This window comes from Artemia franciscana, chromosome 17 (assembly GCF_032884065.1).
Source record: "Artemia franciscana chromosome 17, ASM3288406v1, whole genome shotgun sequence".
NCBI lineage: Eukaryota > Metazoa > Arthropoda > Branchiopoda > Anostraca > Artemiidae > Artemia > Artemia franciscana.
In genome coordinates this window covers 20,939,604-20,965,579 of record NC_088879.1, presented here as the reverse complement: position 1 = coordinate 20,965,579, position 25,976 = coordinate 20,939,604, and the positions used below count along the sequence as shown (strand labels likewise).

Sequence of the window (25,976 nt, the reverse complement as noted above, 5' to 3'; positions counted from 1 at the left end):
ATTTGAATAACTGGGCCGTATTCACATCAGCCAGCCAGCGTTCAGCCAGGAAACACATAAGTCGCATGAACTCCAGTCTCATTAAGCAGAGACTGCTAGCCTATATACTGATCTTTGCTCATTTCGGACAGGCCCAACATGACAAAAAACAAAACATAGGCTACTAAGTCAACACAACAGCATAACCAAGGCAGAAGCAGCTTACTAAGCCCAACACAAAGCATTAGTTAAGTACAAAAAGCTCAACAGTTGTAATTAATTATCAATCTACACCAAAAGACAGAAAATTGCAAATCATGAGCAATGTTCTTAGTGCTCTTCAGCCGAAAATATAGGAATAATAGGATTTTAGCCAAAATATAGGCATTTTATAGGAGTGCATTAAAATATAGGAATTTATTGGAATTTATAGGCGAGTCCGAGCACTGTATTACAGATAGAACATAAATAAAGTCATACAGATGACCTTTTTTATGTCCCATTTTATAGAACAAAGATGAATAAAGTCAATCATACAAATGATTTTTATAACTTTTATGTGTGCAATTATGTATTTCTATTTCTAGACAAAAGATGATCATTGCTTAACCATTTTTGAAAATCCAGCTGAAGCCAACAAAGACCCCCTAATGTGAATCACTGGAAAGGAACTTCATACACACAATAGTTTACAAAACAACGAAGTTTCATGGTGGGTGAATCCTGCAGTCAAATCAAGCAAGCAATCAATTGTTATGAAGATTTCATTAATAAATGTCAATTTAAATTGTATTCTGTTTTCAAGTAGGCATTGTGGAATATTTATTCTCTTGAATATGCTAACAGGTACACATTTATTTGGTGCTAGACTAAAGAAAGTCTGGGTTATCTAGTTTAAAAAAGGTGTCACATTTGTTAAGATTTGTGATGTCAAAATGGCATCTGCATTATAGAGCAGTATGAATAAAGTCTCGTAGATGACTTTTTTGGTTTTCTCCTTAGAAATATATGATGCACTAAAATATCATACAGAAGAAATTATACTACCCCACTTCTATATAGAACAAACTTCAAAAAGTCATACACATGACTTTTTAATACATCATTGTATTGTAAGGCAGTATGAATAAAGTCTCAGATATGACTTTTCTCTTTATATACATATGCTGCACTAAAATGTCATACAAAAGACATTATACTATCTTTCTCTTTAATGACCAAAATAGTCATCTGTAAGATTTATTCATACTGCTCTATAATAGAATCCTAGCCCTATATAAAAAGTCACATGTATGACTCTTTTTTTTAATATGAGAGCAGGGTAGTATAATGTCTTCTGTATGACACTTTAGTGCATCATTTAGGTTTAACAAAAAAAACAAACAGAAAAGTAATCTGCAAGACTTTATTCACAGACCTGCTGCTCGATAATAGAATCATAGCCTATATTAAAAAGTCCTCCAAATGACTATTTATGCTACTCTATTATAATAAAAGGTAAAAAGTCAATTAAATGGCTTTTATTAGGACAATATTCTAATGCATCATCCTTTACTCTTTTTCTGGAAGTTTAATTATTATTGCATTTTTTTAACAGCATTTTTCACATCACAAATTTTTAACATGTATATTTTTGACATTCTGACACCTTTTTTGAACTAGATAACCCAGACAATCTTTAATTTAGAATCAAATAAAAGTGAAGACACCTGTTACCATATTCAAGTGAACAAATATTCTACAAAGCCAACTTGAAAATGAATACAATTTAAATTCATATTTATTAATAAAATCATTACAAAATTTGATTGTTTGCTTGGTTTGAATGCTGGATTCACCCACCATGAAACTCCAGTGTTTTTGTATACTATTGTGCTTTTGAAGTTTATTTTTGCAAACTCCTTTACAGTGATTCACATCAGGGAGTTATTGCTGGCCTCAGCTGGATTTTCAAAATATTTAAGTAATGATCATCTTTTCTCTAGAAATATAAAAATATAATTACATACATATAAGGTATAAAAGTCAGTTGTATGACTTCATTCATGTTTGTTCTATGAAAATGTGATGCATAAAAAGTTGTCTGTACAACTTTATTCATGTTTGCTCTATAACAGCATGAGGTATAAAAGGCCATCAGTATGACTTTACTTATGTTTGCTCTATAAAAGAATAAGACAAACAAAGTCATCTGTATGACTTTTTATAATTCTAAATAATTAGAGAAAGCATGATATTGTCTTCTGTTTGACTTTATATTGCATTCTAAATAGCAGCAACTGACAATATTCTGTTGCTCAGACATTCATAAAAATTTACTGTTACCTAAAAAGTCATCAGTAAGATTTTATTCATTTTCCTTTAGGTTATAATAGAATGAATGTGTCTTTATAATAGAATGTGTCATCTGTGTAATTATATTTAGGCTACTCTATTGTAATACAAGGTAAAAAGTCATGTGCATGACTTTATTTAGGTTGCTCTATTATGTAGACCTAGGCTATAAAAAGCCATCTGTATGACTTTTTGTTGATTTCTCTATGTATCAGTGGGGTAATATAATTTATTCTGTACAACATTTTAGGGGGTAAAACTTTGGTTTCATCACAAACTGTCTAAACTGGAAACTATGCTGCAAAGCAGCATAGTTTCTATACTATAGCACATAGAAATGCTAATTCTAGAAGCACATATATTTCTGGTTGACCCTCCTCTTTCATAGGGCAAACTAAAAGGCAGCTGTTGTGACATTGGCCTGTGATGAAATTTGAACCAGCAAATCAGAGTGATTAGATAAATATTATGAAAGGTAGGCAGTGCAATGTCCAGTTTTGCTTATGGGTAACATCACCTATAGAATGAAGCATATTAGTTCATAAGCCCTGTACTCAGCAGGGCAAGGTCTGATTAGTTAAGCCTTGTTTGTTATGGTCATGATCTTTTATCATTGCAACCCTATTTTCGGAAAAAAATGCACTTGGTCAAGGGCAAGCTTATGTGGTGTTAAAAGTTCAAAAGGAGGATATTTTGGTTTTTGTGAGTTTTTTTTTTTTAATTACTGCATATAGCTAGATTCTGATGATTGCGCATTGTTTTTATGTCGTTATTTATTCATATTGTCTAACCCCAACATTTCCCTTGGCTTCAAAACCCTACCCACTTTATGCATTTTTACTTTGTTGAAGGGGATTTTAGAAAGCTAAAAACTTCTGTAATAATGACAAAGAAACAATATGGAATTATGAGAATCTTGATATATGCAGTATAATGCATTTTCAGAACCTTGTGATGAACATAAAGCTTTATCTTTTAGTGGATCATATAAATTAAAGGAGAAAACCAAAAAGTCATCTGGGTAAATGTTTAGTTTCATCACAAGCTGTCTAAAGTGTGTATTACTGCATATTGCAAGATTCTGATGATCATATATTGTTTCTTTGTCATTATTAGAGAAGAAATCCATTTTTTTAACTTTCAAAATCCCCCTCTAACAAGACTAAATATGCATAAAGTGGGCTTGCTTATAGGTAACACTGCCTATAGAGCAAAACATATTAGTCCATGAGCCCTGTGGGCAGCAGGGCAAGGTTTGTATTCTATATTTATTCAACAAAGACCAATAAAACTAAAAAAACCTCAAACAAGGTTTATTAAATAAACATAGAATACAGACCTCACCCTGCTGCCCACATAGCTCATGAACTGATATGCTTTGCTCTATAGGTAATGTTACCTGTGAGCAAGCCCACTTTACACATTTTTAGTTTGCCCTATGGAGGAGGAGCATCAACCAGAAATGGATGTGCTTCTTGAATTAGCATTTCTAAGTGCTCTAGACTAGAAACTAACCTGCTTCACAGCAAAGTTTCCAGCTTAGAGCACTTGTGACAAAACTAAATATTTACCATCAACTGTATAACTTTGTTCATACTTCTCTACAATAAATTGATATTTAAAAAGTCATACAGAAGACTTTTTATCATTTGCTATGTTTAGAGGAAACATAATATTGTTATTTTTTTTACTTCATAGTCCTCTCTATATAAGAGCAAATGATAATATTTATTGCTTAGTACATAAAGGATCAATGACTTTAATAGTCAAATATTGCTCACCCCCTAACCCTTTTCCAAGATAGTGAAAAGTAGCCAAAATAGAATTTTACTACCAAACTGTTTTACTACCAAACAAGAATTTTACTACCTAGCAGTAGCATAGTTGTTGAATTTTGGCACAAATGTATAGTCTAGGCTGACAGATTTCAAAATCTTTAGAGCCTAATTGTTCTAACTAGCTTAAATACAATACTGGGCAATATTTCTATGATTAATCTTAGCCCTGATATCAGAAATCAGTAAAATTCTAGTTGAGTGACTTCTGGCTATCTAAGAAAGGGGTTAGGTTAGGAAAATGAGACTTTCAGGGATGGGTTTACAAGACAAAGTATATCCTATGAAGGTATTTTAAAGTACTCACCCCCACTCCTTCTCCCTCTAGAGAACCCTGAAATTTGCCTACATGACAGGTCTATATATATTGAAATTTTGACAAAACAACATTTAACCTGAATTTTCAGTTAGGCTACTAGTTGCTTTTTCTTAGCCTTTAGTTCTGAAAATTCAATTAATGTTATTTGCGTAGAAATCTGAGCCATATCAATGATTTTTTCAAAATTTAGGAAATGAATTTGCATATCTTTATAACCTTATCAATTGGGATTGAGCAAAAGTTGTGAAGCTGAAAACAATCTTGTTGTACTTCATTCAAGCAAAAGATCTATTTTGTATGATTTCTCTTTTATAACACACATATTTTGAAGGTCATCAAAGGTCAGGGCCCTTTAGAGGGACAAGGAGTGGAGGTGGGTACTTCAAAATACCTTCCCAGGACATACTTTAGCCTGTAGACCCATCCCTGAAAGTTTCATTTTCCTAACCTCAACCCTCTCTGAAATAGCAAGAAGTCAATCATCTAGAATTTTACCCAGAAATAAACTATATTCCTCTCACTCTGCTTCAACATATTCTTCTTTCCTTAGTTCTGTGAGGCTCATGCCTGCACAATTTTAAATAGTTAAAAAATTTAACGCTGTCTATTGAACGTTACGTTGTTTCGTAACGTTGATCAGTTGATTTTTGAATTACTAACTTGGTGCCAAAGAATTGAGAGCGACGGCTCTTGAGAGCAAAGCCGACAGGTAGTCTCTGTGTGAGGCAAAGCAGCATAGGCTTTTCAAAATGTATAAAATGAGCATTCTCACTTCTTTATTATATCTATCTTCAATCTTAGCGTATATAAGGTGGATAGATACAGGGACGTCGTTCGGGAGGGGTAAGTAGGACGGCAGTTTCTCCCCCAATAATGTGCAGAAAAAAATATTACATATCCTATGCCCCTTGGCTTTCCAGATATGGACCCTTCTTCCCTTCCCTCATAAACATGCGGGATATTCACCCTGAATAGGCATACAGTAAATAGTAATTAAAATTAGTATAACAGTTCTGTGAGCCATTTGAAGGCAACTGGAGACCAAAAAGTAATTCAAATATGCTGAGATCACATAATAGCCTTTTTGACTTTCAAATTCTTGGTAAACAATAACTTTTGCGAGAGTACAAGTTTCTATTATTATTAGAAACAAAGTATAAATATATACTTTTTTTTTTTTTTTTTTTTTTTGTGCTGTTGCATTGGTGATTTCTCTTTTCATGATATATATATATATATATATATATATATATATATATATATATATATATATATATATATATATGTATATATATATATATATATATATATATATATATATATATATATATATATATATATATATATATATATATATATATATATATATATATATATATATATATATATATATATACATTTTTATGAACAGAAGCAAAAGGTTTCTCCAAACATGACACCTATCTATAGCGCTTAGTTTGGGAAGTTCCCAGGTTGTTACAACAACAGTTTCTCGTCTTGATGCGCTAAACGTTTGTCATTGGGTATGTGAGAATGCGGGTTCACAAAGAGTGGCTTAGTTTGTTTGGTTTTATACGAGTTTCAAAATTCTTTAATGCAGAGTATAGGATGTTTCACTACTGTTCGTTTATTTTTATGATGTAATTAGAAATAATTAATAATATTTCGAAACCAATTGGATATTGTTTTGCTACTTTCGAAAAAAATCATGGTACCTCCTGTAATCTTTACTGTTTACAAACCTTTTTACTCTCTCAGCAAATTTTGAAAAATTCAGTTAAATTAGATAAAAATTCCTTGCTTCATTTAGTTGGGAGGAAGAACCTTCTATTAGGTAATAGATTAAGCTAACAATTAATAGAAAAACATATATGGTGAATTGGCTGTTGTTCCTCTTCTAAAATTGTAACAACCAGAAAAACTGTCCCTTGTGATACTAATCCTTGAAATTCTGCGCAGGAATCAATCCAACAAGTTTGACAAACAACAATCTCAATTTGTTTTTTCATTGAAAATGTTAGCTAACAAAACATCTTTTGTTCCTAAAAATGCTATTGCTCATCAACGAACTTTTGCTAAAAAAAAATGCTGTTGAATACCGTTTCCAGAAAATCCCTAATAATTTTCTATACATCTTGACGAATAAAAAGTCTAACTTTCGAAGTGTCCTTGATCAACGAAGAAAGCCAAGAAAGTAGATATTGAAAACAACAGGTTAAGGTTGGTCGGAAGAAAATATATAATCAAGTGAATTTCATCCATATATAACAAGACGTCTCAAGCGATTGGAAGGGGAAAAACGTTAACTATAACAAACAAACAAATTAAAAAAAATAAAGTTAAACGAAAACCAATTAAAAAATTCACTCAATGCATAAGATAATAGTAAATAACAAGGGCAATATCTTTTTTTTTACTAAAACTTCTAAATAAACTAAGTCCAAGCATTGTCGGGGTCAAAAAATATTAGGTCAATCAGCTTTAAAAAGTGAACTACCTATCTAAATAAATTTTTCTTTTCGATTTTTATTTATTAATCCTATATACTTAAATATTACACTTCAACCTTTTGCATTACAAGTTCCATTAAGATTGGTTATGAAAAACTTTCTCAACAAACATTTTGGTTTTCCCTGGAGTAATGCTTTACACCCTTTAGTATGCAAAAAAGAAAAAAGGAAACATGTGAAGAGAACTCAAGAAATCACAAAATCAAGAAAGTGCGATAACGGAGCTTGAACAAGCAAAAACACTTTTCCGAAGAGTGGTTCTGGCTGGCTATTTGGTATATGGCTTTATACCAGAAGAAAGACGGCAAGAGAATAGTCTTTTTGTCTTATTAAACTAGTTTATAGTACCTCTTAGCAGGTTTCTCCATTCCAATTATTCTTCTGGATGCTTCAAAACACAAATGCTTCAAAAGTCTTTCTTATTTTTCACTTATTTGCCTAAAATATCTCAGACTCTGAGTGAGACCCTCATTTTCGTTTTTAGTTTTCTGTATCAGGTGTTACTTTTAAGTCAGAATACATATGAAAACTTGCCTCTCATAGATGTTTTGTAGTAAAAGGTTACATCGTGCTTTCAGGCATTTCACTCTCTGATTTACGCTGATATATTACTCCCTATCGCAAAACAGGAGTGTGAGTCTTTTCTTTTCTGAAACCTTAATAAATATCCACCCTTAACATTAACTATGATTTATTCTTTATCTAAGGATGAAGGTGCTTAAGCGTTTTACACTGCGTTGCACCACACATCTTGTCTCAATATTTATATAGACACTGAAAAGGTAACCGTTTAGGCACTGTTTCTTTCCCTTTATTATTTAATACTGAAAATTCTTATGCCTATACAGCTAATCTTTTTTCTGTCTCGATTGCGAGTCTTAACTTGTCGCTCACCTGCTATGTAGACGATTTTCAAAAATTGAGTTGTGCTATCCAGCGCAAAGGCATTTTCATTTCTTTTACCTTACCGCATTATGTGTATTTTTGGAAACTATTCAGAAATTTCAATTTCATTTTTAAAAAAATTTCAAAAAAATTGGGTTCACCAAATATTTTCTAGATTTCCCCACACAGTTCCTCAATTATTATCTTGTAAGAAAATTTTAAATGATGGATCCTATCATATCTATACAAAAAACGACTTTTTATATAAAAATCCCGTATGTTGAAACTTGACTATCTTTGGTCACTTGAGCCAACATAGAAAACTGTGGAAATTATGTTGAATTTTGAAGTGTTTAGTTTTTGTCGTTATCATAATTTTCTCTTATTCTTTTTTCACCTTTAGCTCTGTCTTTTGTATGACGGGCTTTCAGATAACGAATGCAATTTGAACTAAGTAAAAGAAAAATTTAAAACAAAGAAGAAAACTGAAAGAGACTTCCAACCAGTGACAAATACTAATGTCTACAAACAAAATAAAACAAAAATTACGATCCGATACATTTCAAATCAATATGAGAAAAATAGAAGAAAAGAATTAGCACTAAAATGGATCCAATTTTAAAGCTAGTTACAGGGACATGAGTCTTCTCACAAGCTTTATAAGCACTCTGATTTCTAAACATAAATGCATTTTTGGTGTATGTTAGAATATAAAGAAGATTTCGCTGAATAAAAAGAAAACAACTTCCAAATTTTAACTAGGAAAGGAAGATATTGAGCAAGAAACGCGTCAGCATAATGACCCTTAGTTCTGAAGAGAAGTCTATGGAATAAAAAGACTTAACACGAACAGATAATCTTTGCTCTTTATAAGCTTTATCTCCGCTTATTACTTTCATTTGGGAAAGCTTGCTTTTAAAAAAATATAATTGTCATTCAAAGGTAACTTCTAATGCGGTTCGTTTTTCATAGTCACGCTATTAAATGGCAAAATGAAAAATGTTTTTATCTGAAAACCGCGCGGCAATCTATTCAGATAGGAAATTGCCGCTTATAAGTAACCTACTTCCAAGGACCAGCAAATGAGCAAGTTTGTTAGTAGCTGCATTAGAAGTGGCTATTTCGTCGAAGGCTCATACAATTTCTTAGTAACAAGAAAATTTTCTGCTGTAAGTCCTCTTTTGAAATCAACCTGTCTGAAAATAAGATGTTTTGAGTCTTGTGCTACAGGCCAAATTATCTTAAACTAGTGTAAATGACTTCACAGCAGGGTTACCTACAACATTTGATGCTATAGAAAATTGTTTCTTTATTTCTGGATAATAGAATGTTGTTAATTACCAATATAATGAAAGCAGTGTAAAGGTAATCAAAAGAAAATATTGTCTCTTTTTTAATTAGCCTATATAGAATAAGAAAAGTGTCACACAGATGAATTTTTATTGGCCTATCTTGTTCTATTTTAGAGCAAACATAAATAAAGTTATAAATATAACTTTGGTAAAATTCTAGTTAGGCCTAATTGATGTAGCCTAGATAACTTTGAAGACCACACTGCCTTTTCATGATGAAAGTAAAACAGTTCAAAATAGGGATGAAACCTTTTTATTGACAGTGAATAGATATATGTTATATGTTTCGATATATATTATTGACAGTGAATTAGATGTATAGAATATATATATGTGTTCAAAATATCCAGTTAAATAATTTTATATCTATTCATTGTCAATAAAAAGGTTTCATCCCTATTTTGAACTGTTTTACTTTAGTTAATTGACTTCTTGCTATCTTGGAAAGGGTTTAGGTTAGGAAAGTGAAACTTTCAGGGATGAGTCTGCAGGCTAAAGTATGTCCTGGGAAGGTATTTTGAAGTACCCATCTCCACTCCTTCTCCCTCTAGAGGGCCCTGAAATTCGCCTACATGACAGTTCTATACCTATTGAAATTTTGACAAAACAACATTTTACCTTAATTTTCAGTTACCAGTTGCTTTTTCTCTGCCTTTAATTCTGAAAATACAATTCCTGTTATTTGAGTAGAATTTTAAGCCATATCAATGTTTTTGTTGTTTTTTTTTAATGTGGGAAATGTATTTGTATATCTCTAAAACCTTATAAAATGGGATTGAGCAAAATTATGAAGCTGAAAACAATTTGTTGTACTTCAATTAAGCAGAAGATCTATTTTGCAAGGTTTCACTTTTATAACACACATATTTTTAATGGTCATCAAAGGTCAGGGCACTCTAGAGGAAGAAGGAGTGGAGGTAGGTACTTTAAAATACCTTCCCCAGATATACTTTAGCCTGTGGACCCATCCCTGAAAGTTTCATTTTCCTAACCTAAACCAATTCCAAGATAGGTTAAACTGTTTTCTCTTAAGGACAGTATAGAAAAAGTAATACAAATAGCTTTTGGCTTTCCATATATGTTGTGAAACTGTCTGTAAAAGTATGCAATACATATTTAAAGCAGAAATGTATATTTGGTTTTATATCACTGTTGGGTAAAACTCTAGTTGAGTGACTTCTTGCTATCTTGTAAAGGGGTTAGGTTAGGAAAATGAATCTTTTGGGGATGGGTCTACAGGCTGAAGTATGTCCTAGGAAGGTACTTTAAAGTACCCACTTTCACTCCTCCCTCTAGGGAGCCCTGAACTTTGCCTAAATGACAAGTCTATACCTACTGAAATTTGGACAAAACAACATTTTACCTTAATTTTCAGTTACCAGTTGCTTTTTCTCTGCCTTTAGTTCTGAAAATGTAATTCCTGTTATTTGAGTAGAATTCTGAGCCATGTCAATGTTTCTTTTTTTTTAATTTAGGAAATGTATTTGCATATCTTTAAAACCTTATAAATTGGGATTGAGCAAAGTTGTGAAGCTGAAAACAATTTTGTTATACTTCATTCAAGCAGAAGATCTATTTCACAAGGTTTCACTTTTATAAAACACATACTTTGAAGGTCATCAAAGGTCAGGGTCATCTAGAGGGAGAAGGAGTGGAGTTAGGTACTTCAAAATACCTTCCTCACTTAGCCTGTATATACCTTAGTGTATAATACCTGTGTAATACCTTCCTTAGCTTACTTAGCCTGTAGACCCATCCCTGAAAGTTTCATTTTCTTAATCTAACCCCTTTCTGAGATAGCAAGAAGTCAACCTTAAAGTCATACAAAAGACATTATACTGCCCCAGTTCTATATAAAGACAACAACAAAATGTCTTATAGGTTATCCTGCCATAATGACATTACAACTTCTGTAAAATAGTATAGGGTCAGGGGGGAGGGGCTGTTTGTTTTGGAGAGAAGACCAAAAATGCTCAGAAGAAAAATGTCTGTGTGGGAAGGCTCAGAGACTTGTCCTTTCTCATTTCTGAGGGAGGGGATCAATTTAGGAGAGAAAGCTAAGAATGCCCAGAATTGAAAATAAATGGGATCTACCTCAATTCAAAGGCTCAGAGACACTTTCTTCCCCATTTTTGCAGATACCTAGAAGGGTGGGGAACCAAAATTGTAAAAATATACTAGACAAATTCTGTTTAAAATATGTTTTGTATATTCCTACATAAATTTTATAATATATAAAGAAAACTAAAAAATTCATCTGTATAACTTTACTCATGTTTGCTCTGTACTAGAATAAGGTATAAAAACCCATTTGTAACCCTATTCATATTTGCTCTATCATAGAATAAAGTATGAAAAGCCCTCTCTATGTCTGTATTTATGTTTTCTCTATAAGAGAATGAGATACATAAAGTCATTGTGTATGCCTTTTTGTCATTTTCTACATAATGAGAGACAGCATGGTATTGACTTTTGTTTGGCTTTATACTTCTTTCTATATAATACTAAATGACTGTTTTTGATCCTTAATATATAAAGGATCAATGACTATTATTGGCAAATGTTGCAAACTCTAACAACAAACAGTGTAGCCTGAATAAGATAGACCAGACAATATGAAAAGGATTGATTTAGACAGAAGACTAGAATTAGGTGTGTTGAAAATTACTTCATTGGTAATATGCAGAATAGTTGTAATTAACATATTTTTGCTATAATTCCACTGTTATGACAGTGAATACATAGCTTGATTTTTTAAATGTTCTTTCACCATATTGCATAAAGCTATGTTAGTAAGCACTTAGCTTGATACATTTGAAGATTTTCTACTCAGTTTGTCCTTAGTCTCCTCTATTTTATGTGAAGTAAATATGCCTGTGGAACCTAAACCAGTAAACCAAAGGTACATTCTTAAAAGCCATTTTTACACCTGCAGTTTTAACTTTCATTCCAAGTTAATTCTGCTAGTTATGGCAAATTAAATGTGCCTTGTATTTTTATCTATGGTGTAGGGTGTGGAGCCTCTGCTGATACACCCAGCACAAGTAAAAGGAGTAATTTTTTCATTCTGCTTCTACTAGACAATATCTGTGCAATTTTACAGTTCAGCTGACTTAATAATATATAACAATAAATACTTTGTTTTTATCAAGGGGATCCTTATTGGTGCCTTAGATTGGATGTTTGGGGTTTCCTTCTCACAATGAAGTAAATATTTTTGAAGAAGAACAAGTTTCTCAAATGATGCTGAACTTTCTTCAAACCATAATGGCTTCTAAGTGACAAATTATGATATAGATAGAGAACCTTTGGGCAGCAGAACCAAAACTTCCTCCTTGTAATATACTGAAGAGTTTATGATTAAATGAAGGACCATTTCATCAATAGCAAAAAAGTCAGCTTCCCCCTGAAAGGTCTTGAAGGGGCCAAGTAAAGGTGTCTTATTCTACAGCAGTTCTAACATTGCCAAACTAAAGGAATGATTTATTTGGCCATGGACTCTCTCCTCCTTAGATACTGATTGGAAAGACTCAACCAAATGAATTATAATAGTAACAGGCACAAATTCACGTTTAACCAGTCATGACAAGGCATCAAAAAATTCTCTTCCCTGGTTCACAAATCACAAGGAACTGGATTTTTTGTCTACTCAGAGAAAATCATGTTTCTGCTTCTTTCTCCTTCTTTAAGGCTTAAGATTTCTGCTTTTGAGCTCCTGACAAACTAATGATAACAAGCAAATAAGATGTTGAATCAACCAGATCACAAACAATTCTGTCACTCCCATTCCAATCCTTCCCCAACCCAGTTTACATTAGGATAATGATTTTGTTTCAACTAATGCAAATTTTTCATAAGCCTTAAGTAGGTTAATGGCTAATAGGCATTCAGTAATTTCAAAACAACTGAACAGAATAGATTATGACATTATGCTAACTAATGCTAGTGTCTCATATCTTACTACTGCTAGTATTAGTTCTGCTAAGGGTAAGGGTATTAAGGTTAAAATTTTTAGTAAATATTGAGAAGAAAATCAAACTAGATCAAAAATATTATTTGTATGCTGGTTGTCAAAAGGCATATCAGCAATATCTCAGGAAAGATATGGAGTATTAAGTTGAATCTTTTAGGACATGTTGAATATTTTGAGGCATGTTAAGGGAGATAATGGATTAACCAATAGACACTATGTGCATATTGCTGCAACTATTACTGCCATGGCACTATTACTGGTGTCACTACTACTACTACTGCCAAGGGTAAGGGTTTTAAGATGAAAGTTTCAGGGAATATTGAAGAGGATGTTGAACTAACCAAAACGCATTATGTTTATGGAGGTTATCAAAAGGGTGGATAAGCAACATTCTGGAACAGCTTGGAGTATTAAGTTGAAACTTTCAGGGAATATTGAGGCTGTTACTGAACTAACCAACTGGCACAATGTGTATGCTTCTACAACTGCTACCTGCTGCTGCTTCTACTAAGGATTGGAGTATTATGGTTAAAGAAGTAGTAATGTTGCAGCTACTAGTACTACTATTTTAAAGCTAAGGGTAATTAGATGAAACTTTCAGGAATTGTTGAGGGGATGTTGAACTAAGTTGAAACACAAAATGAGCATGCAAGTTATCAAAAGAATGTATATGTTTCAGCTATATCTCAGAAACAGTTTAGATTTTTGTGTTTAAACTTTCAGGGTAAGTTAAGAGGAATGTTGAAGTAATGAAAAGGCATAATGTGCATATTCCTGCAACTGCTGCTTCTACTGCTGGTCTTTAGGGAATGTTGAGGTGGACCTTGAAGAAAACTTTCAGCTTTTGTTGAGGGGATGTTGAAATATTTAAAAACTTAATATGTCAATACTACTACTGCTCCCATTGCTAATATAAGTACTTTTGTTTCTAAGGCTATGGGTATTTAAGTAAAACTTTCAGGGACTGGGGAGGAGAGTATTGAACTATACCAAAATACAATATGTGTATACAGGTTGTCAAATGTGTGTATCAGCAATATCTCAGGAATGACTTAATTATGTTGAAACTTTCAGAGATTTTGAGGGAGATGAGGAACCAAATCAAAACATGATATATGCATGTAGGCTATCTAAAGTCTGTATCAGCAATGTCCAAGAAATGCCTTTAGGTATTCATCTTAACTTTTTTAGGGCTGGTAATATTGCTAGGTTTATTGCTTCTACTTTTTGTATTTCTTCTGCTTTTGCTGCTTATACTGTGGAAGTGAATTGACATAGTTTTTATGCATCCAGGTTGTCAAAATGGCATGGACAGGATATCTTAGGACTATAGAACTAAATCAAAAGAGTTTTAATTTATACAGACCATGTAAATGGCATAGATACTATATTTCAGGCCACTATGTAAATGCTGGCTGTCAAAAAAATGTATCAGCAATATCTGAGGAACAACTGATTGTATCAAGCTGAAAGTTTTGGGGACACAACTATTACTACTACTGCTACTACTGAACCAAATCAAATGATTTAGATGCATCCAAGTTCTCAAAATGGCATACATACAGTGGTTCAGGATCAGAATTGGGTATTATTTTATTCATGGGAAGCTGAGGGGGAGATGTAATATTAAACCAAAAGGCACTATGTGTATCTAGATTGTCAAAAGGGCATATGTGCAATATCCTAAGAAGAACCACGGATGTTATCTTGGAATTGTCAAAGCATGTTATTGGGGATTTTGAACCAAATCAAAAGAAAGTTTGTCCATCCAAGTTTGTCTTAAGGGTGTATATACAATATCTTTGGTATGACTAAAGGTGTTAAGCTGAAACTTTCAGGGTGTGTTGAAGGGGATGATTAATTAAATATGTAACTTAAAACGATGCTTCTGCATTGTCTCTGGGATCACTAAGGACATTAAAGTGAATCTTTCAGGGAATGTTGGGGCAGATACTGAACTAAATCAATATATACTAAATACATGCAGGTTGCCAAAGAGGCATATAAGTAACAGCTCAGAAAGGACATAGGGTAGCCTATTAATTAAACCTTTCAGGGTTGATATAGCTACTACTGCTACTTCTTCTACAAACTACTAACACTTATGCCACAACTACTACTGCTATTGCGATTTTCTATGACTGTAACTGTGACTCTGACTGCTTTTATTTGTGACTGCATGTGACTACAAACGCTTGCTATTATGACTGACTGCTTTGAACTGCAATTTTGACTAAATTCTACTGTGACTGCAGCAACTAATTGCATGTGCAGTTAATCTCAACTGTGACTGCAACTACTTAAGGCTGTGGCTGTGAATACTTGACACAGTGACTGTGACTACTTTTTATTGTGACTCTATGCAACTGTGACTACTTCTAACTGCATTCAAGGTTGTAAAATTTGGTTAGAATTCTATTGACCCTATAGAACCCCAAAGATTATGCAGATTTCCAGCCCATATATTTTCTGTATTTTTTCCCTTACCAATCGATGCAAAGCATTATAATTCAACTATTATAAAGAATTATCTCAAAATTAAGAATCAACCAGAACACAAATAGTAAGTCAATATCTGGATTCTTATTGAGATTAATTTTTAAAAAAGATACATTTTAACTGAAAGTAAGGAGAAACAATAAAATCCAAAATGAACTGAAATTATTGTGTATGTGAAGGAGCTGTCACCCCCCTCAATACCTTGCTCTTTATGCTAAAGCTTTTAGCACTTTTAAAAGCTTTCTGACTAGGCTATTTATTGTAGTTTCTGTTCTTTTTGTGTTTCATTTATTTACTGATATTGATTTGTGGTAGTTTAAAGCTTGAAAAATTATTTAACCTTATTTCTACCCATTTTTGGTTTAATTTGCCAAAGAAATTAAATTTACTATTTCATTTTCCTCATAAAGTTTCTTTTTAAGATAAAGTTCTTTTGAAGTTAATTTCAGTCCCTTTTTAATTGACATAGTCTTCATTGGAAAAGAAAAAAAACATTTTAAATCTTTTGTAATCTTAATTTTTTTTTCAATTTAAATTTAAATCTTTTGTAATTAAAAGATTTTTGCAAATTTCAAGTAATGAACAATGCAGCACAATAGTAACCGAAACTCTGAAAACAGAATTTTGGTATCAAAAGACATAATAAAATAATTAGCTAAATTTGCTGATTCCAAATTTCAGAAAGCTCATTCAGTTTAGTGTTAACCATCAAAAGCTAAAAGCCTGAGAAGATTTGCCTGTCGTTCAAAAAAGGTGAGAAACACCCCCTATAAGTCAAGGAATATTTATGAAAATCACACCATGAGATTAACCATATCCAAAAAGCCTATATTAGAAGTTTCAAGTTCTTGTCTGCAAACATGTGGATTTTTTATTTTTATTTTTTGCCAGAAGAAATATCATGGATGTCTGTTTGTTTGATTTCCTCAGGGGTAACCATATCGAACCAATAGTCCTAGAACACTGAGAAAGGACTCATTTGAACAGGAAATATAAGCTCTAGTACCCTGTTTAAGTGACCAAAAAGATTGGAGGGAAATTAGCTCCCCTCCCACCCCCTTTTCCCAAATTCGTCCTATCAAAATTTTGAGACTGCCATTTTGTTCAGCAGAGTTGAAAAGCCCAGTAATTATGCCTTCTGGGCAACATACCTCCCAACAGCCCCTGGAGAAAAGTCTCCAAGTCATGAAATTTCTGCCTTGTTTATATAGTATTTGTTACAGGTAGGCTTAAGGATAAAGACATTTTTCAAGAGCAAGAGGAGAGGTGAATTTTCTGCGCAAGGGATATTTATAGGGGATAATTTTCTGTGGGAAGAAAATTTCTAGAGGTGAACTTTCTAGGAAAATTTTACACTAAAGGGATTTGACAGAATTCTGATAGAAAATTCTTTTTATTAGTCTTACTTCTCTTTGTTGACAATTTTACATTTGCAGATTATTCTGGCAGAATTATCGTGGGGCTGTTTTCAGCTTTTTTGGATTTCCAGGAATAAATTTCCATGGAAGAGGGAATTTCTAGAGTGATGGGGGAATTGATTACAATTTTTTTTTTTTTTTTTTTGGTAAAATTCTAGTTAATTGATTTTTTACTATCTCAGAAAGGGTTTAGGTTAGGAAAATGAAACTTTCTGGGATGAATCTACAGGCTAAAGTATGCCCCAGGAAGTTATTTTGAAGCAACTACCTCCACTCCTTCTCCCTCTAGAGGGCCCTGATCTTTGATGACTTTTAAAAATATTTGTGAAATAAAAGTGAAACCTTGCAAAATATATCTGCTTAATTGAAGTACAACAAAATTGTTTTCAGCTTCATAACTTTGCTCAATTCCATTTTATAAGGTTTTAAAGACATGCAAATACATTTCCTAAATTTTGAAAAAAAAAAACATTGATATGGCTCAAAATTCTACTTAAATAACAGGAATTGTATTTTCAGAACTAAAGGCAGAGAAAAAGCAACTAGTAACAGAAAATTAAGGTAAAATATTGTTTTGTCAAAATTTCAGTAGGCTTAGACCGGTCATATAGGCAAATTTCAGGGCCCTCTAGAAGGAGAAGGAGCGGAGGTGGGTACTTTAAAATAGCTTCCTGGAACATACTTTAGCCAGTAGACTCATCCCTGAAAGTTTCATTTTCCTAACCTAAACCCTTTCCAAGACAGCAAGAAGTCAATTAACTGGAATTTTACCTTTTTTTTTATTAAAGTATGCTAAGGAGGATTTTTCAGGCTGAAACGTCTGCAAGAAATTTTGCATGGGAGGGGGATTTCAATGAGGATAGAATTGTCCATAGGGAATTTTAAGGGGAAGGGGGTTACATAGGAGGAAAATGCCAAGGAATAGTTCTCCTCGGGGGAGGGAATTTTCCATGGAGGGTAAGCCAGATTTACCAGCAATATCAGAAAACGATCAGAGATTTAATAAAAAATAGTTTTTTTAACCTGAAAGTAAGGAGCAACATTAAAATTCGAAACAAATAAAAAATGCTTCTGTACATGAAAGGGTTGCCCCCCTCCTCAATACCTTGCTCTCTGTGCTAAAGCTTGACTACTTTCCCCAATTTTTTTTTGGAAAAGTTCCTGAAACACAAGGACCATTTAACTGAAACAGAAGAGGAAAAATGAGGTATTTATAACTTACGAGTGGGTGATTGGATCTTAATGAATTTTGATATATAGAAGGACATCGTGACTCAGAGCTCTTATTTTAAATCCTGACCGGCATTAAGCCTCTGATTTTCCTTTTAACCCTTTCAGACCTGAACCAAGAAGGAGTTGCGTAAAAATTCTGAAAATAGCAGAGAGTGATCCTGGAGGTTCAACTAGAACAGGTTTATTTTTTTTAAATTTTTATTTCATTCCATATCCAAAATGTGAATGGTTACCATATGGTCACGTCAGGTATATACATATACTATTTTAGGTGAAAATTTGTGAAACAGTTGCGATCTGAGTTCAAACACAGTCGAACTTTGCACTTCGAACACATGATTCGACTGGTTCCACCCCTAACGCACTTCTCATAACGACACCTTCCCTTTTCAGTCGTATCCGGAAAATGCGAGGTCTGGTCAAACCTCACTGATTCCGAAGGCACCCCGTCTCGCGAGGTAGTCGTATTGCGCTTGGTCACTGATAAGAATGGTCTTCCAACTCGAGGACTTTGAGATACGCCAGTAAGAACCAACCCACGAGCAATGTCCATTTTGAAGTACAGCAGAGACATGTGCTGAACATTGATCTGCTTACACTGTCGGCGGTGTATCAGCCAGGCGTTGTTCACAGCCATGTCAAAGAAGTAGTACACAATCCTCATATACAATTTCTTAGAGCGAATGTCAGTCCTGTAAAGCTCCAGGAACATGTCAGCAAGATCTACGCCCCCCATTGATTTGTTGTAGTCACGGACGATTCGGCGGCGATCAACTTCGACGTATTTCCGTGTTGTGCCATCCTATCTCTGACACTTATCAATTGGGGTGACTGCACAGTATGAAGAAGCCAAATGGACTGGTTTGTTGTCATACCGATACTTCTGAATGTCTTTCAAAACGGAAGTCCACTGACCCTCGTCCTTTCTTCTTCATATTGGCGTCGGTATCTAGAACAGCGCCCCTCATTCTGTTGCTGCGTATCGTACCACATGACTCGATGCCATATTCAACCCGGAGCTTGTGAATGAGATCGATGCCAGTATAGAAGTTATCAAAGAACAACTTGAAGTTCATGAACCTTGGCAGATTTTCTACAAGCCGAAGGACAACGTCAGTACCTTGGCCAAGTTCAGAAATTTCAACAGCTCCTTTTCCTGTATATATTTCTATGTCATACACTATTCCGCTGATGCCGGCTCTCGTGAAAACCTTTACACCCCACGAGTGGGGCTTGTCCTTCAAGTACTGTCGAAATCCAATTCTTCCTTTGAATGGGATCATCTGTTCGTCAATACTTTGGATTTCTTCAGGGTCTATTTTTTTCAGATTCTCCCTGAATGCATCGTATAGTATTCTGATCTTGAACAGTTTATCATGACCAACCTCCCCTTTCGGTATCATTAAGGTGTCATCGCAAATGTGGAAAAAAGACCTCAAGCTGATGAACCTATCTCTGCTCATGGTATCAGCCACCGGGGAATATCGTATTCCATTCTCCCAGTACATTCTAATAGCCGGAAGTTTGAGAATGCTCATAAGCATTTGAACTCCAAGAAATCTGCGCAGCTCTTCAAGGGAAAGTTTCAGAGCAAGATTCTTCTTTCTCATGGCATTCAGATTCGTTTGGTCCACAATGTTTGAAAGAATGTCTTCTGTGATAAACATTCGGAAGAGATCAAGGGGCGTTTGTACCTCGTCATAGTGTGGCATAGAACCCTTCCATGTAATATTTCGAGGTTCGGGCTCCGTTTTTATCCACTTGTATTGCTTTGCCTCCTTTGCTACCTTCTTTTTTGCTACTGGTTTTGCCGTGACCTGAGGAGCATCAGTTGGAGTTACTAGACCGGCCACTGCTTGGGAAGGAGCATTTTTTTGAGCTCTTGTAAGGACAAAGGGTTCAGCAGGTGCAGTAACTGTTGCTGACTGTATTGCAGAAGAAACTGACACTGGTGCTGATGATGTGCTTGAAGAACTGTTTGACGCTGTTGTATCATTCAAGCCCGGGAGAGGCAAATCGAATTGATCCGTGTCATCGCCATTGTCTAACTCGAACCTGCCAAGCATTGCTAAAGGGATGTCGTCTGTGTGGTCGATATCCTCTTCATCTCTTCCGTCTTCATTGCCATAACAGTTGAGAGAACGTAAAGGCTGAAATTCTTGATCTGGATTGTCTGGTGCCCAGTTTGGGTCGTCGTCGTCGGAAGAGATATCGAGATCTGAATCACAATCAGGTATGAATAAAAGCCTTGCTGCTTCTTCTGCAGTCATTTTCTTGGTAACTCTTCTACTTCTTTCCTTGATCAGTCTCTCTTCCAAGGGCTTGGGACCATGACCTCTCATGGAGTCAGAGCTCGTGCTTGGATCAGCTGAAAAGAAATTCAAGGTAAGTGCATCACTTAATAATAACAATAATAATAGTATATTGCAATAAAATAGGCCATTGGCCTCAACACTTGCCTGAGGCATCCCACAAAATAGCTTTTTTACCCTTGTTTCAGTAAAAAGGAGGAACAGAAAGAAAATGTGCCTATTCCCGATCATAAAAAGGACTTGCTGCCTCGTTTGCTGTACAAATCTGCCTAGGTATGGTTTGGCACTGAATGCCTGACGTGACCATTTGGTAACCGATCGTTAGCAACCTTGTTTGTGGCTAAACTACAGCTCAGAATTAGACTAGTGATATATCATTGGAAATAACGCATTCTTAGCTACGAAATAAGATCATAATCAGGCTCTGAACTTACCAGAAACGTCCAGGTCATCGAGGTCGAAATCTGCACCTTTCCTTTTTTCGACATTTTATGTTTTGTCTAAACTTGGACGCTCGCTCGACCGCTCGGGTAAAGCCTTGAGGGACAATAAATTCAAACGCGACAGAGTCAAGCAAGCGCTATCTAGTGGAAAAGAAATCACGGTTGTGACTTTGTCGAGTCGAGAGAAAAAAAATAGGAGGCGAGCGGTATCCGTATGGTGACCACAGGCATGAAAGGGTTAAATCAATCTATTGGTTCTTAGAATTTTGTTAGAGCTCATACCATATGAGCTCTTGGCTCTTAGCTCTTCTTGCCTCGTCACAAGTGCCATATGAGCTCTTAGCTCTTGTTGTAGATAGGAGCTACAGGCTTACAGGGTTGCTATTGGGTTCTCTGATTCGCTGAATACGATTGTGTGATTTTTGTGTGATTCAATGACTTTTAGGGGGTGTTTCCCCCTATTTTCCAAAATAAGGCAAATTTTCTCAGGCTCGTAACTTTTGATGACAAAGGTTAAATTTGATGAAACTTATATATTTAAAATCAGCATATTCCGTTTTTTAGAGTTTCGTTTACTACTGAGCCGGGTCGCTCCTTACTACAGTTCGTTACCACGAACTGTTTGATGAAGTCTTTTTCAAGGAATTGGGAAAAAAACTCAAACTTCAGCGTAAGGAGAGGGGAAGCCCCCTCATATATTGAAAAATTTCGTTTATTTAAGTTTTATTGCAGGTCCTCACTTTTAGTTGAAAATTCTGTTTTGTTTAATTTCATAAAAGGGGTACTATATTGAATTAAACGACACATCATTAACACAGGATTCTGATTAATGAACAATTCTTCTGGGCTTGGTCTTTTTAGGTGGGTGTTCTCAGGCTGAAAAATCTTGCTGATAAAAGAGCATTGCCAAGTGCTGAAAACCCTAGGTCCAGCATTTCACAAAGCCTCCCTTCGTACTGGAGGTCCCAGGGACTTCTTGCTGTCCGTTTCTAAGCCAGCTTAAGGGCTTCGGTGTAGATTTGAGAAGATATATTGGCCCCTGTCCTTCATCGGTAGCCTATCCTTGACCATTGCTTTTCCTGATGCCCAAAACACTTTCAATAATTAAGAGAACGGGAAAATTCAAACTTGGAATTTTTTGAAGTTAAAAAATAACTATCGTATCGACATTTTGACGGACGAATTGAGACGATTCAAAAAGGACCTATTAGGAGTTCCAGTAACTCATATCCCAGGGATAGGAAGAATGACATTAGGTGATATAGAATTTGCTTACACAGGCAGGAAGGATAGGGTGCAAAGACAGGGAGTGGGGCTAAGATGGATAAGGAAACTGCTATGTCTTGTTAAGGCTTGGATGGTATTAATAATGTGAATAATAATCACTCTTTTCATGACTAAATAGTTCAGAGTATCAGTTATAGTAGTGCCCCTGCGGAGCAGACTGACGGAGATACTTGTGATTCAGATAAATTTTACTTACACTTACAGAAGCAAAAAGACAGGGTCTCAGCTAGAAACATGGTGTTTTTATTTGATTTTAACGCCCATGTGGATAGAAATCGGGATACATGTTATCCTAGCCAAGATAAATTTCACATAGGAAAGAAAACAGCAATGGCTATAGAGTGTTACCATTTTGTAGGTATAACAATTTAGTTGTGACCAATGCGGTGTTTGGTTATAAAATTGCCCTTCAGTTAACATGATATTCACGTGATGGTAAGACAGCAAACCTTATTGATTATGGTATTGTAAACCAAAGACTGGCAGGATTAATTCAAGATACTAGGGCATACAGGAGTGCTGTTATTGATGTTAAAAGTTAAGATCATCATCTGGTAGTGTCTAAGGTTAATTTATAGTTGAAATTTTGGAAGAGTAACTACCTTCCGAAAAGTTATGATGCTAGTAGAATTTGAGAGAAACTTTTGAGAAACAGGTGAATATTAAACTGGAGAGTTTAAAATTTGACAATGTGGAAGATGGGTGGAAATGCTTTAGAAAAACAATTGGTGAAGTTGCTAATGGTATCTTAAGGAAGAAATATAGGACTGCAGCTAGGAATATTATTGAAAAGCTTTGATGTTTAATACTGAGAAGTGGCTGTTCCAAGAAGTATATGAGTGACAGATCTTATAAAAACAAAAGGTATCTAAAGAAAGCGGAAGAAGCATCAAAATATGAACTAAGGAGGTGTGAAGTGGAAGCCAGGGATAAAATTGCTGAGGCCTCTCAGCAATAAGGACTCTGAAATAATCTGGAATATGCAGCTATTCGGTATATTAGCAAAATATTGTACTGGCGTGTTAATAAATTGAGATAGAGAGAGAGTAGTCAGTTTGGACCTGTCCCAGTTATATATAAGAACGGGGCCACAATTAGTGGTAAGGAAAAGGGTTAAAGAGAGATGCACAGAAGATCTTGAGAATGTGTTAAACCGAGAGACAGTTGTAGCAAAAGATATCAAAGGAAATTAAAAAGTTTATGATGCCTCAGATGTGAAGGAAGATATGTTTTATGAAGGTGAATTAGCGACAATACTAAAAGGATTAAAAATTAATAAGGCTCCAGGTGCTGATAGTGTGGTAAGTGTGTTTATTAAATTTGGTGGCTCTGAGGTTAGAAATAAGTTACTGAAGATTACGAACATGATTTTTGAAAAAAAGAGTAGTACCTAGCGATTTCAGAAAAACCTTATTTAAACCAATATATAAAAAAAGGTGATAAGAGGGAGTGTGGTAGTTATCGAGGCATTTGTCTGGTCTCTGTAGGTAGCAAATTGTTTAGTAATAAGATACTTTCGAGACTGAAAGATGCTGTAGACAAAGTTTTAAGAAAAGAATTGGTCGGTTTAGAAAAGATAGAGAATATGTCGAAGATTTGCCAGACATCTTCTAGAGAGATTTGCTTACGGATTGTTCTGGGTATCCAGTTGAATGATCGTATTTCAAATAGTTGGCTATACGAAAAGTTTGATTGAATCCCGCTTTCTTGGGCAATAATTAGAGAGAGGCTCAGATGGCTAGGGCACGTTTAGCGGGTGAACGATGGCAGATTGCTAAAGATTTTTATTCTTGGCCAACCATCTAGGGCTAAACAGAAAACAAGTTGTCCGCATTTCTGAAACGCGGGGACTTTTGATTAGAATAGGAAGCTTTTTTAAGTGCTAACAGCTTTAGCATAAAAAGTAAGGTAAGAGGAGGGAACAACTCTTCATACAAGGGATGAATCTTCCAAAATCAATTTGCAAATTTAGTTTTTATTTTTCATGAATACGGTGAGCCAAATTCGGACTTGCATTAGGTAAAACTTCCAGAAATTAAATGAAAAACAAGTTTTTTAATTGAAAGTAAGGATCAACATTAAAACTTAAAATGAACAGAATTTTTTTCGTATATGAAAAGAGATTCTTCCCTCCTCAGCGCTTTAATATTTACGCTAAAGTTTTAATTATTTTATAAACTATAGTTGTGACAAAGATTCAAAATTTGGTGTAAAGAGAGAGGTGTTGAGGAGAGAACAGCATATTTCATATATGGAATAATTTATGTTCTTTTAATTTTTATTGTCGTTCCTTACTTTCACTTTAAAAAACTTGTTTTTTCATTTAATTTAAAAGAGAAAAACCTTTTGCCTATTGCTTACACATAACATTTGTTACTGGGAAGTAAACAGACATTTTTTGGGAGGCGAATTTTCTCTCGGGGAATCTTGAATGGTGTTATGGGCGGGAGGATACCCCCTCTTAAATACTTGGCTTTTTACGCTAAAGAATAACTTAGTATAAAAATCCTTTATGGACAAATGTGAAACACAGTGCTAGTTGAATTAGGATAAGAAAGCTTTTTGAACATTCTAAATAACGTTGTTATGGAGAGCGAGGTATTGTGGAGGGGGGTGTCCTCCCTTTATCGTAAAAATTTCTGTTCGTTTAATTTTTAGTATTTGATCCTTACTTTCAGTTGAAAAAACCTGCTTTTTTGTTTAATCACGAAAATTTTTCTTTATCTTTTGGATTAGCCCGTGTGATTTCAAATCTAGATTTTTATGGTAGGCATTTTATATATATATATGTATATATATATATATATATATATATATATATATATATATATATATATATATATATATATATATATATATATATTTTATTATTGTTTTTTAAATTATAAAAGATTTTTATAATATTATAAAAAGCATTGTTTATAATAATAAATTTATTATAATAATAAAAATATTATTATAAAAAATGTATTTTTATAAATATGATAAGTTTATATATTATTACTATTTATATATTACATATATTATTGTATTATTCTATTATTTATATGTTCTTATAAACATATTTGTATGTTTTATATTTGTTTTATAGTTTGGAGAAAAATTGTGCAAAATAGGCTTTAATTACAATTTTCATTATTGAACTTGGGTAAAGCAAACATTGAATTACTGAGGGAAAAAAGATCGAAGATATCTTAATCATTATCATATGACAAATATGGGAAGTGAAAACATCGATATATCGTTTAACCAAATTATTGCCCAACTATCCAATTTAAAGCGATATATTTCATCATAAAACTTATCTAATACTAGCTCTTGATGTGGCGCTTCGCGCCACACCAACACCTAGTTGGTGGGGGTGCTTCGTGCCCCCCAAGCCCCCCCCCCCGCGCATAAGTTGTTACATGCTATTGTAGTTGTGTCCCTATGTCCCACCTGTGAATATAGATAGATATATATATATGTTTTTAACTACGTAAAACTTGCGAATATACAATATTCTTCGCTTTCCCATTGTCTGTGCATATAAATAGATTGTCAGGTTTACCGACTCTTGAACATGCAACATATAATTGTCCATGGGAAGAACAATCC

General features: G+C 34.2%; 2 protein-coding genes across 3 annotated transcripts in view; both read left to right on the top strand.

The window, feature by feature from the left end:
- LOC136037985 (WASH complex subunit 4-like) overlaps positions 1-25,976 on the top strand; it is a 444,769-nt gene that overhangs the window by 64,772 nt on the left and 354,021 nt on the right. The gene's annotated exons all lie outside the window — the stretch shown is intronic.
- Positions 8,883-25,976, top strand: part of LOC136037983 (haloacid dehalogenase-like hydrolase domain-containing 5) — a 50,980-nt gene continuing 33,886 nt past the window's right edge. The window contains exons 1-2 of one of the 2 annotated variants that reach the window (XM_065720886.1): positions 8,903-9,031; positions 14,584-14,772. In XM_065720886.1, coding sequence (XP_065576958.1) covers positions 14,719-14,772 — 54 coding nt within the window. In that variant the 5' untranslated portion in view covers positions 8,903-9,031; positions 14,584-14,718. Of the gene's footprint in view, positions 9,032-14,583; positions 14,773-25,976 lie in introns of both variants that reach the window. The other variant, XM_065720885.1, reaches the window with a different exon arrangement.